This window comes from Apteryx mantelli, chromosome 1 (genome assembly GCF_036417845.1).
Source record: "Apteryx mantelli isolate bAptMan1 chromosome 1, bAptMan1.hap1, whole genome shotgun sequence".
Taxonomy (NCBI): Eukaryota; Metazoa; Chordata; class Aves; order Apterygiformes; family Apterygidae; genus Apteryx; species Apteryx mantelli.
This window is the reverse complement of record NC_089978.1, coordinates 90,214,775-90,227,764: the sequence shown is the minus strand read 5'-3', so window position 1 is coordinate 90,227,764 and position 12,990 is coordinate 90,214,775. Positions and strand designations below refer to the sequence as shown.

Sequence of the window (12,990 nt, the reverse complement as noted above, 5' to 3'; positions counted from 1 at the left end):
TGATCTCAGAGAGTCACAGAGCGCAAACAGACTTGGTGCCAGTTCACGTTCAGTAAGTTTGGGAAGGGTAACAAAAAAAAAAAAAAATAGCACCTAGGTTTCCACAGCACATCTCAAATCTCATCAACCGTTATGTGAGCAGGATCCCCCCCACCTTTCCTTAGGAATTTCCTAGCTCCTTTTATTTTGCATGTCTCCATGACAACTCAGGAGTAGACAGAAAAGGCCTATACTGCTGCAAAGCAGTAATATTTTTTAGACAGCTTCACAATGTTTAAGGAGTGCAGCTAGATTGAGACAAACTGACACCAAAGGATTGCTGCCCCATTTCCCCTCATACTTCCTTCCCAGCACTCCCCCCACCAAGGCGCTCTCCACTTCTCTTGACCTTTTTTCCCCGACATTTATCTGACCACCAAGATCGATCCGTGCCAATTCAGCGTAGCAATGCGGACAGCTAACCCAGCGACAAAACTAAGGGTTTGCGTCAGGACAGTGAGTCGGATCCTCTGCCCGTACGGGGAGGCGAGACCTGGAGCTCGCACAAGCGGCCAGGCCAGGCAGCTGGCCAGAGCAGCAGGCCAGGCCCTCTCTGGCAACGGAAAGGGGTCAGATTGTTAGTAAAGCTGCACCTAAACAGCATGGCCGAGACAAACAAACCAGAATCTGTATTGTTAAGGACCAGGGCGGACAGGAAAGGGGGATTTACACTGACTCGTACCAAACACGGAAGAATCGCTAAGATGCAACACTTTGGGTGTATTTATACAGACAGACCAAGCTCCTCTGTTAATTCCTTGAGCTTACGGGAAGCAAGCACCTACGACAACACACTCTTCCCGAGATAAACACAATTTCGCTCTGAGCAAACTCTGCTGCCTATGAAAACACACCCTTAGCTGCACAGTGCCAGGGCATTTCCATTTTATGAGTACCCAGGCTAGTAGGCCATAAGCAGGAATGTAAACATCGGGTGTTTTAGCTCTGGATAGTCCAGTCTCACCAATATAGCAGAACTGATGACAACTCAGGGCAACTGTGTAAACCAGTGGAGACTATGAAATACACATGTGATGACAGACAGAAATCAACCCTTTCCTGGATCTAATCAAACTGTGTTTGGTGGGAGAGGAAAGCATGTCCTTTTTTTTTTTTTTTCATTTTGAAGATAGCTACAGCCACGCTAAGCTACCCAGTAATTCTGAAGTCGAAAAACCCCGCCAAGGTTGCCCCACCTCTGAACGCAGCAGGGCAAGCGCTCCTCTCCCACCAAGCCCACGCAGCGCCGCTACCCGGCACGCTGCGCCTCCCCGACCGCCCCCGCAGCCTGCGCCCCAGCTGGGGGGAGGGAGGCGCCGGGGCCGGCGAGGGGACCCCGCGGCGCCCCCACACCAAGCCGGCCCCGCCCGGCCCCGCCGGGGGCTACCGTTGGGGGCGGGGGAGGGGGCGCGCGCCCAACACTGCCCCCCCCGCCGCGCACGCGCGAGCACGGGCACGCGGCGCGCGCCCACCCGCTCTTTCCCCGCCGCCCCGCGCGCGCGCACGCGCTGCCGCCCCATTACCCGCCGCCTAAAGCCGAGACGAGCCCAGCCGCCGCCCTGCCCCGCCGCGCCGCTCCGCGAGGAGACACGCTGGTCCCCGCGCCCCCTTCCTGCCCCCACCCCTTCCCCCGCGGGCCTCACCGCCCCGCGCCTGAGCCCCGCTCTCGGCCATGGCGCCCGCCGCACTCCGCTCGCGCCAAGGCTCCTGAAAGTGGCGCGAGACGGGAGCCCCGCGAGCCCCGGCCGCGGCGGCAGCCAATCAGGAGCCGCGGCGGCTCTGTCTCCGGCCGCCCCTCGCCAGGGGCGGGGCCGCCCCGTGCAGGCGGGCGGGCGCGCGCTCGGGGGCGGTGGAGGCGGAGGCGCAGGGGGTCGCTGCTGCCGCCGCTGCCGCCGCTGCCGGGAGGGAGTGCGGCGGCACCGCTAGTGCCGGGGCTCCCGGCGCCGAGGGCTGCGGGCGGGCGGCCGCCTCCCTCCCTCCCTCCCTCCTGTGAGCCGAGCGCGGGAAGGAAGCCGCGGGAAAGGCGCAGGCCCTTCCTGGGCGAGGCCTGCGGCGGCGGCCTGGGCCCTGCGGCCGTCGGCTGCGCTGCGCTGCGCGGCAGGGCCCGGCCGCGGGCGGGTGGGCGGTGACGGGAGCGCTAGGGCTTCGCAGTCGAAGCAGGGAGGGATGTAAGCACAGCGAGTCAGCGCCGTCCGGGCAGCTCTGCCAAGGCGTCCTTGCAGGGCTCGTACCTGCTAGAGGCGCTTAGGGGGCCGTGAACCGCGGCGTGCCAGGTTGCTTGGGGCAAAAGCAATATAAATGCGCACTTGTGACTCGGGAGGACCTGGTGGCTGATGTGCGATCCTCATAAAAGTTGGAGCCAGGCTGCAGTGTGAGGGGCCAGGCCAGCCTGCAACCTTGGTGGCAGCAGGTTGCTAGTTGCTGGGAGGGACAGGCGTGTCCCACACCCTTTGAGCAATGTATGTAACCACTGAAGCCATGTGAGGGCGATCGTGCCAGATTATGGATAAGATCCCGCTGCAGTCATGGTTTGCTTTTAGCATATTTGGAGTAAATATCATTATCCTATGTCAGAGGTTCCAGGAACTCCTTCAGTAAGTAGTCCCTGGTCTCTTCAGACAAGTAGTAGTTGGACAGTTTAGTGATAGAGTGGATAATGTGATGGTTGCTATCCTGTTTCCCAAATCTCTTTGCCTTTTTTTCTTTCCCTGCTAGACATGATGAAAAAATACATTCAGAGTGGATTTCTGAAGTGAAGTGCATTAAAAGCTTGAGAAGAAACCTGTTAGCTTTCTCCTTGCCTACACCTAATTTGGGAGGGGAGGGGGGTGAAGGTAGAGTTTGTTCTGCTTATCTTGACCCTAGGGAGTTACTTTCACTCAGGTGTATCAAGAGTATTGCACACCAGCCTTCAACTGAGAAGGAAGAGCTGTGTCAGGAAAATGATATATTTCAGTTTTTAAAAGCCTTAGTTAAGACTACTGAAGCTTTAAGAGTCTACTCCCTCAAAATATAAATAAAAATAAATAATATAATTAATACAATTTTATATATTATATATAAATATAGAGTTTATAAATAAATATAATAATAAAATATAAAATAAAAAGATCTGCTTGTGCCTGTGAAACCCTGAGAAACTTGGGCTTTTTTGTGCTGTTTTGCCACAGATGAACCTTGATCTTTTTTCAGACAACATCAGTGTCCATCAGTCGCTACCTAAGGAACTTACCACTTTCATTTGCAGAATTTACTGGAAAGCATTTGCTGCTCATGAAAGGATGAAGGCATTAACTTCAGGATTGTGATGCTTGGCTTCTTGCAAGGGCAGATAGCACCTAACTCTGCAGAACTATTTGAGAGCGAATAGGACTCTGTCCTCACAGCTGTTGTTTTAGCTAGTACTGCTTGGCCAGAAGATACTGACTATTTTATTTTCAAATATCTAGAAGAGAGAATTTTTATGGTTTGAAACTGATGTTTTCCTTCTCCACAAGGGTTTCTTTGTGTTGGTAACTGCGAGAAATAAAAAACTACAAGACATTGATCCTTATAACTTCTTTTATTTACCTGGTTCTTTATACTGTCTCTGATGACCTAGTCTTAAATGGGACCAGAAAAAACACCCGAAGCCAGCATAGCAGCTCACTGCTGCCGAAAGAGGCAGACCTGTGCCCCCAAGTACCCCAACAGCCAAAAAGTTCTTCCCAAGCATGCGAAGGAATGAGACCACCCCTTTCAGCAATAGCTAGTCATTAGGTCAGCTTAACTGTAACAAACCCCCATCCTTAGAAACCCTGGCAGCTGTAAGAAGAAAGCCTGTCTGACCTATGCATGGCCTTCTATTTGGTGCACAGATATTTTCCCCAGTGTATCCATTGCTTTTTAAAATACATGTACAAGACAAGATCGCATCACTGAGTGTGATGCGGAATTCAAATTCAAAAATTACTCCCATTTTTTAAGCTATGATAGAGAAATTTTTAAATTGTTCAGTTTGAATAAAAGGTGATGCTGCATTTCATATAGCTTATGTTCCTTCAAATAGTTTGGTATTTTGAATGGACCAGGTTTTTTGGGGGGGGGTTAAAATAAAACAATATCCTTTGTCAGTTGTCATATGAACAGCAGAGTGTTTGTCATTCAGGTGATGCCATAATTTGAGCCAGTACACAATGACACAGTTAATTTATCAAACTGAAATTGTTGCCATAGCTCCAGTGTGGGACAGTGCAGATCAAACAAAAGCCTTTTTCATGAATGTTGATTCAATCCTGACATTTATCTCTGGCCATAACAAGAATACATTTGTTTTCCAGAACATCCCATAACAAGTGTAATTTAAGTGCTGCAGGGGAAAAAAAAAAAGAAGGGGGGACTTGCTTTGAAAGAGAAAAATAACTCAGCAAGATTTGGGACTTCCTCTGCTAAATGGCTTTATCACAGCAGATTACTTTGAGCTGACTTTAACCTCCCTTGGGACAGTCATACAAGAACAACTTGGCATGACCTTTGTTCAATTGTCTTTTAAATACAAGAAGTGGGAATTTCACTGTGCAGCTCAAAGCCACTCAAGGTTCTCTCAAGGAAAGTGCGATAGCTACGGAGACAAGCGTGAGAGAAGCACATTAATGAAGATGGTGGGCAGCCAAAAACGCAGTACAGAAGAGGAAGCACAGGAAACCTACGCTCCCAGATTTCAACGAAAGGTGACACAGATATATTTTCCATTTTGTTTTCTTAGAACTGTAATTTAAATGTTATGAATAGAAAATACTGTAAACTCACTGCAAGAGCTCCAAGTTAATATATATAGTAGTATATACTGATAAATTAAAGTATAGATGAACTTAGAGTTTCAAGCCTATCTTAAGAGGACAAAATAATTACTATACCGAAGATTATTCTCTTGCCATCATTTTTGTGTCTAGGGCTTGCTTGAGCTCTCTCAAAGACAGAAGGACAAAAAGTTAAATCAGATTGAGACATTATGCATTAAGCTTACGGTCGGCAGGTTTTTTTAATGATAAAAAAAAATCTGTTGAAATGTAGAGGGGTGGTATAAAAAACAGAATATAAGTAGACCATAAACTACAGCAGAGAGAGCAAGTTCAACTGCACTATGTCTGACTAAATGACTAGACATTATATCACTGTTAAGTACAGACTATCTTTGCGGACAAGTGCATGTGTGTGTGTGTGTGTATACTAGCGCACAGGTGTACTTTGTATATGGGTATATATGCTTTATGTGTATGTTACACACAAATAGAGAATATTTTTGTTCTTTTATTTATATATTTTATATATATATATTTATAGATATTTATTTATATAGATATTCCTTATATTGTTCTGAATTAATTACTCAATTGACTTGAAGTTTTACATCTAGTATGATTCAGGTCTTTGACTAGTTCATTTCAGCAACCACTTACTATGCTATTCATGTGACATTTCAGTATGAATTACTTAAACTAGTACAGTCATCAAAATTGGCTATGTAGGGGAATACGCTATTAAAGGAGCACAGATTAAGTAAACTTCAAAAAAAAACCCTCATAATTGTTACCTACCAAGAAGTCTTTGTTTTCAAAACTCTTCATATGTAATTAGCTGATAGAAATATGGAGAAGTAGATGTTTCTCCATTTGTTTATCAGTAAAGAAGATAATGCAAGCATTTACGTTTAGAGAGTCAACACCTTGCTTACCAGGCTGGTAAATGCCTTTTGTTCACCAGACAGCTTTTTTTTTTATTTCCTACAGGACTCACCTGCTAACATCAGGATGAAGCAAATAGTGTTGCTATGCTGACATTAAGGCTCTGAAATGTAAATGTGAAATAAAGAGTAAAACCACAGCATCCATTAATTTCCATTCTAACAGAAAAAAAAAGTAGGCTTATGGATTGAAAATCCTAAGATTTAAAAAAAAGCATTAAATTCTAATTGCTGTTAAATTACAACAAACCCTAGTAACTCTACCAGAATCAGTGGAATTACACTAACCGTAATAAAGATCAGAATCTAATCACCTGCCTGCCTAATACAATATTCCTATTCAAGCCTAAAATAAAAGTGCAAAATATTATAATGTAAATTAAATAGGGAAGACAAGCTAGAGCAAACTCACGGAGAATGAGCCCTCACATAATTATAATGTCTAAGAATTAAGTCTGGTGCCAATGGTTTTCAAAAGCATACAGTTATTGCCACAGCATGAAAGTCTCTGTTTTAACTACTTTCAGTGCTCTCTCTTTACAATTTCACAAAAATGAACAATTAATGTATAAGCAGAACATTATTGCAGAGAGGCTGTTACATTTCAAGACCTGGCTGAAGATCAAATACACTTCCACTAGTGAATATTCTCAGAGTTCACTGTTTCAAGTCTCTGCAGCAGAAGAGAGGAAATCATCACGATAAGCTTATATGCTTTAAAATAATTACCAGTCTAGTTGTAACCCTCACAATTCTCTGGCGTTCTGTTACTGAATTAATGTAGGTGAAACCTGCGCTCACAGTGTTGGGGAGCAGCAAGGGCCGGTGCTCCCTAAGAGAGGGGAACCCGGCATGATAACAAGGCTGGCAGGCAATCACAGCCCCTGAGCGAGGCGAGCAGGGCAGGCCCATGGCTGGTAGTCAGGGTCAATCAAGAGTCCAGATCATCAAACAAGTCTGTGGTGATGAGGCAGGTCCAAGGTCAAACCAGAAAAGCAAGTCAGGGTCAAGTTCAGTGATGGTAACCAGGATCTGATACAGCCCAGTGATCACCAGACAAGCCCACAGTGATGAGACAGGTCCAAGGCCAAGTCAGGAAGTCAGTCCACAGGGTCAGGGTCCAGATCACCAGGGCCCATGGCCAGGCACAGGCATGTCCATGGCTGAGCTGGAGACAGACACACCCACAACATAGCTCAGGTGGAGACTGAAAGTTTAAACAGAGCCCTTGGGCAGAGAGTGCGAGTGGGGGCTCTAGGTGAGGCTGGTCACGGGCCATGAAGGTCTGTTAGTGCCATCAGGGCCCTGACAGCAGTCTGTATGTGTCCTCACACCTTAGAGGTCTGGGTTCAGACGAGACCTGCTGCAGAGGGCTTTGATTGCTGTGGGTTGTCAGTAGGCTATTTCAGGGGACACGGAGCCAGGGCAAGGATAGGGAATGGGGAAAGGGACAAGGCATGGGAGACTTGGGGCTGGGGAGGAAGGGGGGGAGCAAGGAGGAGGTCAGTGTGAGGAGCGTGTGAGGAGCCCTTGAGGCCAGGCAGGGGAGCTGCCCCTGGGGAGCTGCTGGAGACTGCCAGGTAGGCTTTGGGATGAGGGCACACTCAGGAGCCTGGGGCTGGGCGGGGGCTCAGCACTGTGGGGAGATCAGAGTCCAGGACCAGGCTGATCACTCAGGAGGAATCATAGGGGCAAGGCCTCGCACAGCCTTGGCCAGGCCCCACTGCATGCGGCTCAAGCCTTGAGAAGGCCTTAGCTTATTGTCAGGGTGCAGCAAGGGCTGGCTGCTCCCTAAGGGACGTGGAGCCCGGAGCTGAGCACAGTAACATGGCTGGCAGGGCAGGGGCCTTGCCAGCCAGGGTGCAGTCCCACAGCACTAAGCAAAGAGAGCAGGGCAGACCTGAGGCTGGTAGTCGGGAACAGCCAGGAGTACAGATCATCAAACAAGGCCTCAGACCTGCCTCATCTCTGTGCACAAGCCAGAAACGCAAGTCAGCAAGTCATGGTCAGGTCCAGTGATGGTAAACAGGGTCAGACACAGCCAGTGATCACCAGACAAGTCCATAGTGACAAGGCAGGTCGAGGGCAGAGCAGGAGGTCAGTCCACAAGGTCAAGGTCTGGGTCTGGATCAACAAGGTCTGTGGCCAGGCTCAGCTGCAGCACAGCTGGAGCTGGAGGCATGCACACCTACAACATAGCTCAGGCAGGGACTGAAGGCTCATGCCTGAGCTGAAAGGGACCCTGGGCCTGGGGGACAGGGCAGGGGTTTTGGGTGGAGGCTCTGAATACTGAATTGCTTTCCATATTTATCTTTGACCTTTTGATATCATTAATATTTCACTGTGCTTGGGCAGTGAAAATACAGAAGCTTAGTGTTATTGAGGGTCACTTTAATTCTCTCATTCTCATATGTATTTTTCAAAAACACATGACCTGCTTAGAAGAAATTATTTAATCCACAAGTCCCTCCTTAATAACACAAAAGCTGGGAAGAGACTTTCCACTTTCCCTGTGATCTTTCAAACATAATAACTTTCCCAATTTTTTCTACCTTTCCCAGATTTACAGTGGCTCTTAAGCTGTCTGTGTTCTTCCCCTAAAGACCATAGCGTAACTCATTTTGTCATCCTGCTGTAGCTAGCTTGTCTAAGTGTGGAACTGTAGAATAATTCAAGTTGGAAGGGACCTCTGGAGGCTTCTAGTCGACCCCCTGTTCAAAGCAGGTCCAAGATAGAGCAGGTTGCCCAGGCCTTGTCCAGTCAAGGTTCAAGTATCTCAAGGATGGAGTCCACAATCTCCTGTCCCATGCATCAGGACAATCTGTGGTGTGGGTTTACCCTCTCCCTTTCCCTCCTCCCTCTTCTCCCCTCCATGCTCCACAGGCCTCCTAGAAGGCTGCTACTGAAAATGGTGAAGCCTCACTGCTCTGAGGTGTTCAGAGATGGAAAAAACGTATCTGACTTACCAGCACATACTGCCTCCACCCAAACACAGCAGACAGCCAACAAAAATGTCAGCACTGTTTTGTGCTTGAATATGAGAGCTAGCAAATGACAGTAATCTAGTTTCAGTATTATATCGTAGTAAAGTGTGAAAAATTAGTCCTAGGACTTTCATGATGTGGTAAGTATGCATGGATAAGGTTTGAGAAGCTTTGCTAAAATTATTCAACGAAAGGATTTATAATATTAGTGATATACTTAAAGCTAGGTAGGAATTCATACAGGGCTGACAATTTGGCTTTTGTGTTGAACTTTTTAAAGCCAGAAAGCATATGAAATTCTTATTTCTTTTCCCATGGTTGCTTCTTTACAGTCTACATCTTACTTTCTCTCATTCTGTTTTTCAAAAACAAATTGCTTTATGAAGTCTTTGTTTCCTACACTTTTGCTTAGATTAATTTATTTAGCTATTTAACTATTTAGCTTATTTAGCTATTTAGCTTAAACTAGTAGTAAATTTACTACTTTTTACTATTAAAAGTAGTAAATGTCCAGCCTTTGACTAGATGTGTTTTTAAAGATGTTTTGTTATTTTATAACCTAATACTTTTTCCCAGCTTCACTCTACAGAATGTGATCTAGGTCTTATTTTACTGCATGCTATTCATGCTCTGCTCTCAAAGCAGAATAACTAGTTTCCTCTAGTCTTATTTCTTGGGAGGAGATTATGCTTCTTTTTTAAAAACCTTATCACTATAGTACAGAAATGCCTCAGAAAACATGTAGTTTATCATCACAAAGGAGGGGTTGAGATTATCCTTTCTGAAGGGGAGACTACAATTAAAAGGTTTTACAAATGATAGGTGCCACATTTGAGTTGCCTGTATCTGATCTATAGAATAATTAGCATTCTGTAGCACTTCTCAGGATCTCTCCTTTGCGTGTGTCCACTCCACTGGCATCTGATTGCATTTTCCAAGACTAGCCAGTCACAGATTTTTCCATCCTTCCAAGTCTGACTAAGATGTGCTTGATTTTTCCTTTTGGACACTAGCAGGAAAGTAATAGTGAACCTGAGAGAGACAATCCTTGCAATTGATTTTGGTGCCTTGACATGCCTTAATTTAGGCAAGATGGAAGAAGCTGTTATAGAAAAAGTTCTTCAGTTTCCAAGTCCCAGAACTAAATAAAACCAAGAAAATGTTCAGTATATTACTACTGTGCATATTCAAACAGTGAGTTATATCCAAGATCGAATTTCCCCAGTTTTCATGAAAATAGAAACAGCACACTGCTGTCACAAGTGCCAGCCCTCCAGCCAAATGTCAAATCTCTCCTCCCAATTATGAAAGCTCTTGAATATTTCAAAGACAAAGTCCCCAAAATATCTGCAGGATATTTTCAGTGTCTTTTCCAGAAGCAGTCGGATTATGCTGGTAGAAGTTTTCCATAACCGCTCAGGGACTAGAAGATGCCCAGCCTGTAACATGTCAGATCAAAAATTTCTAAGTTGACAAAGTTATAAACAATTGAAACAGGATCTTAAATGGAAAGGGTCAAACAATCTTAATGGGAAGTGTCAAACAGTCTTAATAACTACCAACAACAGAACTAGCTAACACGTATTCAATTTATAGCGCATCAGTACATATTTTGTTTCTGATAAGGTGTGTATCTCTACCCAGATTATCAAACTCTCCAGTCAGGAAGTTTTTTTGTATCCAACACATTAAATGTGGGCCCTCAAAAATCACTTGAATGCAGTTTAAAGGGTTTTTTATATGTTTTATTCAGCGGGTTTGCATTTGAGATGGTATGGGAAGAGACCTGCAAAGACATTTGCATGAAAATTTGACAAATGGGAAGATAAAGGCTGACAAGAAGGATGTAGAAAAGGGTGGAGGCTAATAATATTGGAAAAGATAGAGTGACAGATTACTGAAGGTCAATCCAAGAAGCTTGAAACTGAGCTGGTGGGGAAGTGGAAGACAGCAGATAGATTGAAAATGAGTAGAAGAGAATGGAATAAAAAATATGGGCAAGAAAGCCAATCTTAGAAAAGGTTTTTGTGTGAATTTGAGGGGATTGGTGTGCATATCTAGAAAGCTGAAAGAGGGGAGGCTTAAACTGATACAAAAAGGGAGATAACTATAGCTTGCAGAGGAAAAGAGAAAGGTGATAAAAAACAGTTTAAATGTGAATAGGAAAGAGATTTTTCATAAATTAGATAGTATATTTAACAAGTTGATAAGAAGTAGGACAGATGGAACATGAATCATCTAGGCAAACTTTATAATGCAATATACAAACAGGAGTGAGGTTTTTAATACTCGACATTATATTTCTTGGTACTGGTAAAGTCAGAAGGTATAGGGAACCCAAAAGAGAACAGGGAAGATAATCAGAAGTCTGGAAAATCTGACCTATGAGAAATCATTGGAAGACCTGGGGCTGTTTAGTCTAGAAAAGGCCTATGAGATGTGACAAAAATACCAACCTACCTGCTGAATGTCAAGTCTGTACTCCAAATCCTGAAACTGCTGTTTCAAAATCTTAATCATAAGTAATCAATGCATATAAAAGAAAAAGAATAAATCTGTTGTATACGTCCAGTAGAACAACAAGCGGGGAATTAGATTGCAGCAATGGAGATTCCAGATTGATGTTAAGAAAAACTTTCTAATAGTTAAAACAGTGATAAAAATGGATTGACTGGATTGTTGCAGTTCTGAGAAGGAAATGACCAACAGTTGATAGCTCATCTAAATGCTTCACAATCTCTGTGCATCCAGCAGAAAAGACTGCAACAAAGACTGTCCTATCATGACAAACCAATAATTGAAAGCCTGGTTGTTAAAAGTTAGCAAGGAGAACAAAATAATCTAATAACAGGATAAGCAGACCTAACATTTTCAGCACTAAATGGCCAGGTCTATGACTGTAAAAAAAAAGAAAATTGAAACAGATATCCTTTTGGTCAAAAATTAACTGTAAGTTCTCACAATTTTCTTCAAAAATGTTTATAAAAGCAGTTCATAAAAGAGTTGGAACACCTACCCCAAAGTGGGTAGCCCCACTTATTCAAAACAGTGCTATAAAGTATGGATAAATGGCATCATCAAAAGACCCTATTTTCAGGAATTTATGGATTTTGGATGATTTAGCATATTGGAATTGTTATGACATTTTTAATTAAAATCTTATGTAAAGACTGTCTAATTTGATTCCATACAAGTTTTCTGAGGATATAGCATTTATTAAAAATCACATCTCTACAATGGAATTATGGTAAGAACCAGAAATAAGATTATGCTATATCAAATGCTAAATTTTTGCTTTAAATAATTTACAGATTATCACTACATCTATATAAAACCTTATGGATATAATCCAGATACAATTCTGTATGACTCTTTCATAAGAGAAAATCAGAAATGTTTTGGATTAATTCTAGCAAGAAGTTGATAGTTTGTAAGTACACTCCACTAGAATGATGAAGTCACAGTTTAAAAATGAATTAAAGCTGCAGTATCAGATAACATTACATAGAAACAGCAAAGCAAAGGTGTTGGAGGCAGTAAAAAACAAAAGGGTGTATTTAAATTGATCCCTTTCATTCTCTCCCTGTGCAGGTAGAAAAAAAAATCTAGCATTGTGGGGTTTTAATCTCAGTCTAAAAATAAATGACTTAACTACTTGACCATGACAGCAATAAGGTATCTTTTTCTTCTATTCTTTGACTACTAATTCTAGCATAACTGGAATTAGTATAACATAGATAGATTGATAAAGCAGACCTAACACAGATACATAGATACATAGATAGATACATAGACAGAAAGATACACAGATGATATTTTAACTATTTGTTCCAGACATGAGCCATTCCTTTAGCTTATAAAATTTTGCAGTTGACAGTTGTTAAAACTTTCAAGATGCAAAATATATACATTGAACCAAAACTGAGCTCATCTGTTAAATATTTGAGAATTTATTCTGTGATCTTTTCTGTAGATGGCTTTGAAGTCCATAGTTTCCTGATGACTTTTGCACAGAGACAATACACGAGGGTCCTTTTTTCTTCATTACGGCTCATTTGTAAGCCAGAAGACTCTTGTAGCTTCTCTTATGTCAAGTTCATTTTAAATAAAACTTCTGCTATGCACACTAGTGCTTGAGATCCACAGAGGCACTTTAAACACTTCCTAATATTCTGTAAGGGCTGCAATATATTCCAGTCCCAACTTTCACAAAGAACATCATAATAATGGAGTATCTTTGCATTA

The 12,990-nt window shown here is 43.5% G+C and overlaps 1 protein-coding gene across 3 annotated transcripts in view; it reads right to left on the bottom strand.

Moving 5' to 3' along the window:
* POLA1 (DNA polymerase alpha 1, catalytic subunit) overlaps positions 1-1,719 on the bottom strand; it is a 216,034-nt gene extending 214,315 nt beyond the window's left edge. For all 3 annotated transcript variants that reach the window (XM_067297476.1, XM_067297486.1, XM_067297496.1), the window contains exon 1: positions 1,683-1,719. In XM_067297476.1, the coding sequence (XP_067153577.1) occupies positions 1,683-1,713 (31 nt within the window). In that variant the 5' untranslated portion in view covers positions 1,714-1,719. The remainder of the gene's footprint in view (positions 1-1,682) is intronic.
* Between the last annotated feature and the right edge of the window lie 11,271 nt (positions 1,720-12,990).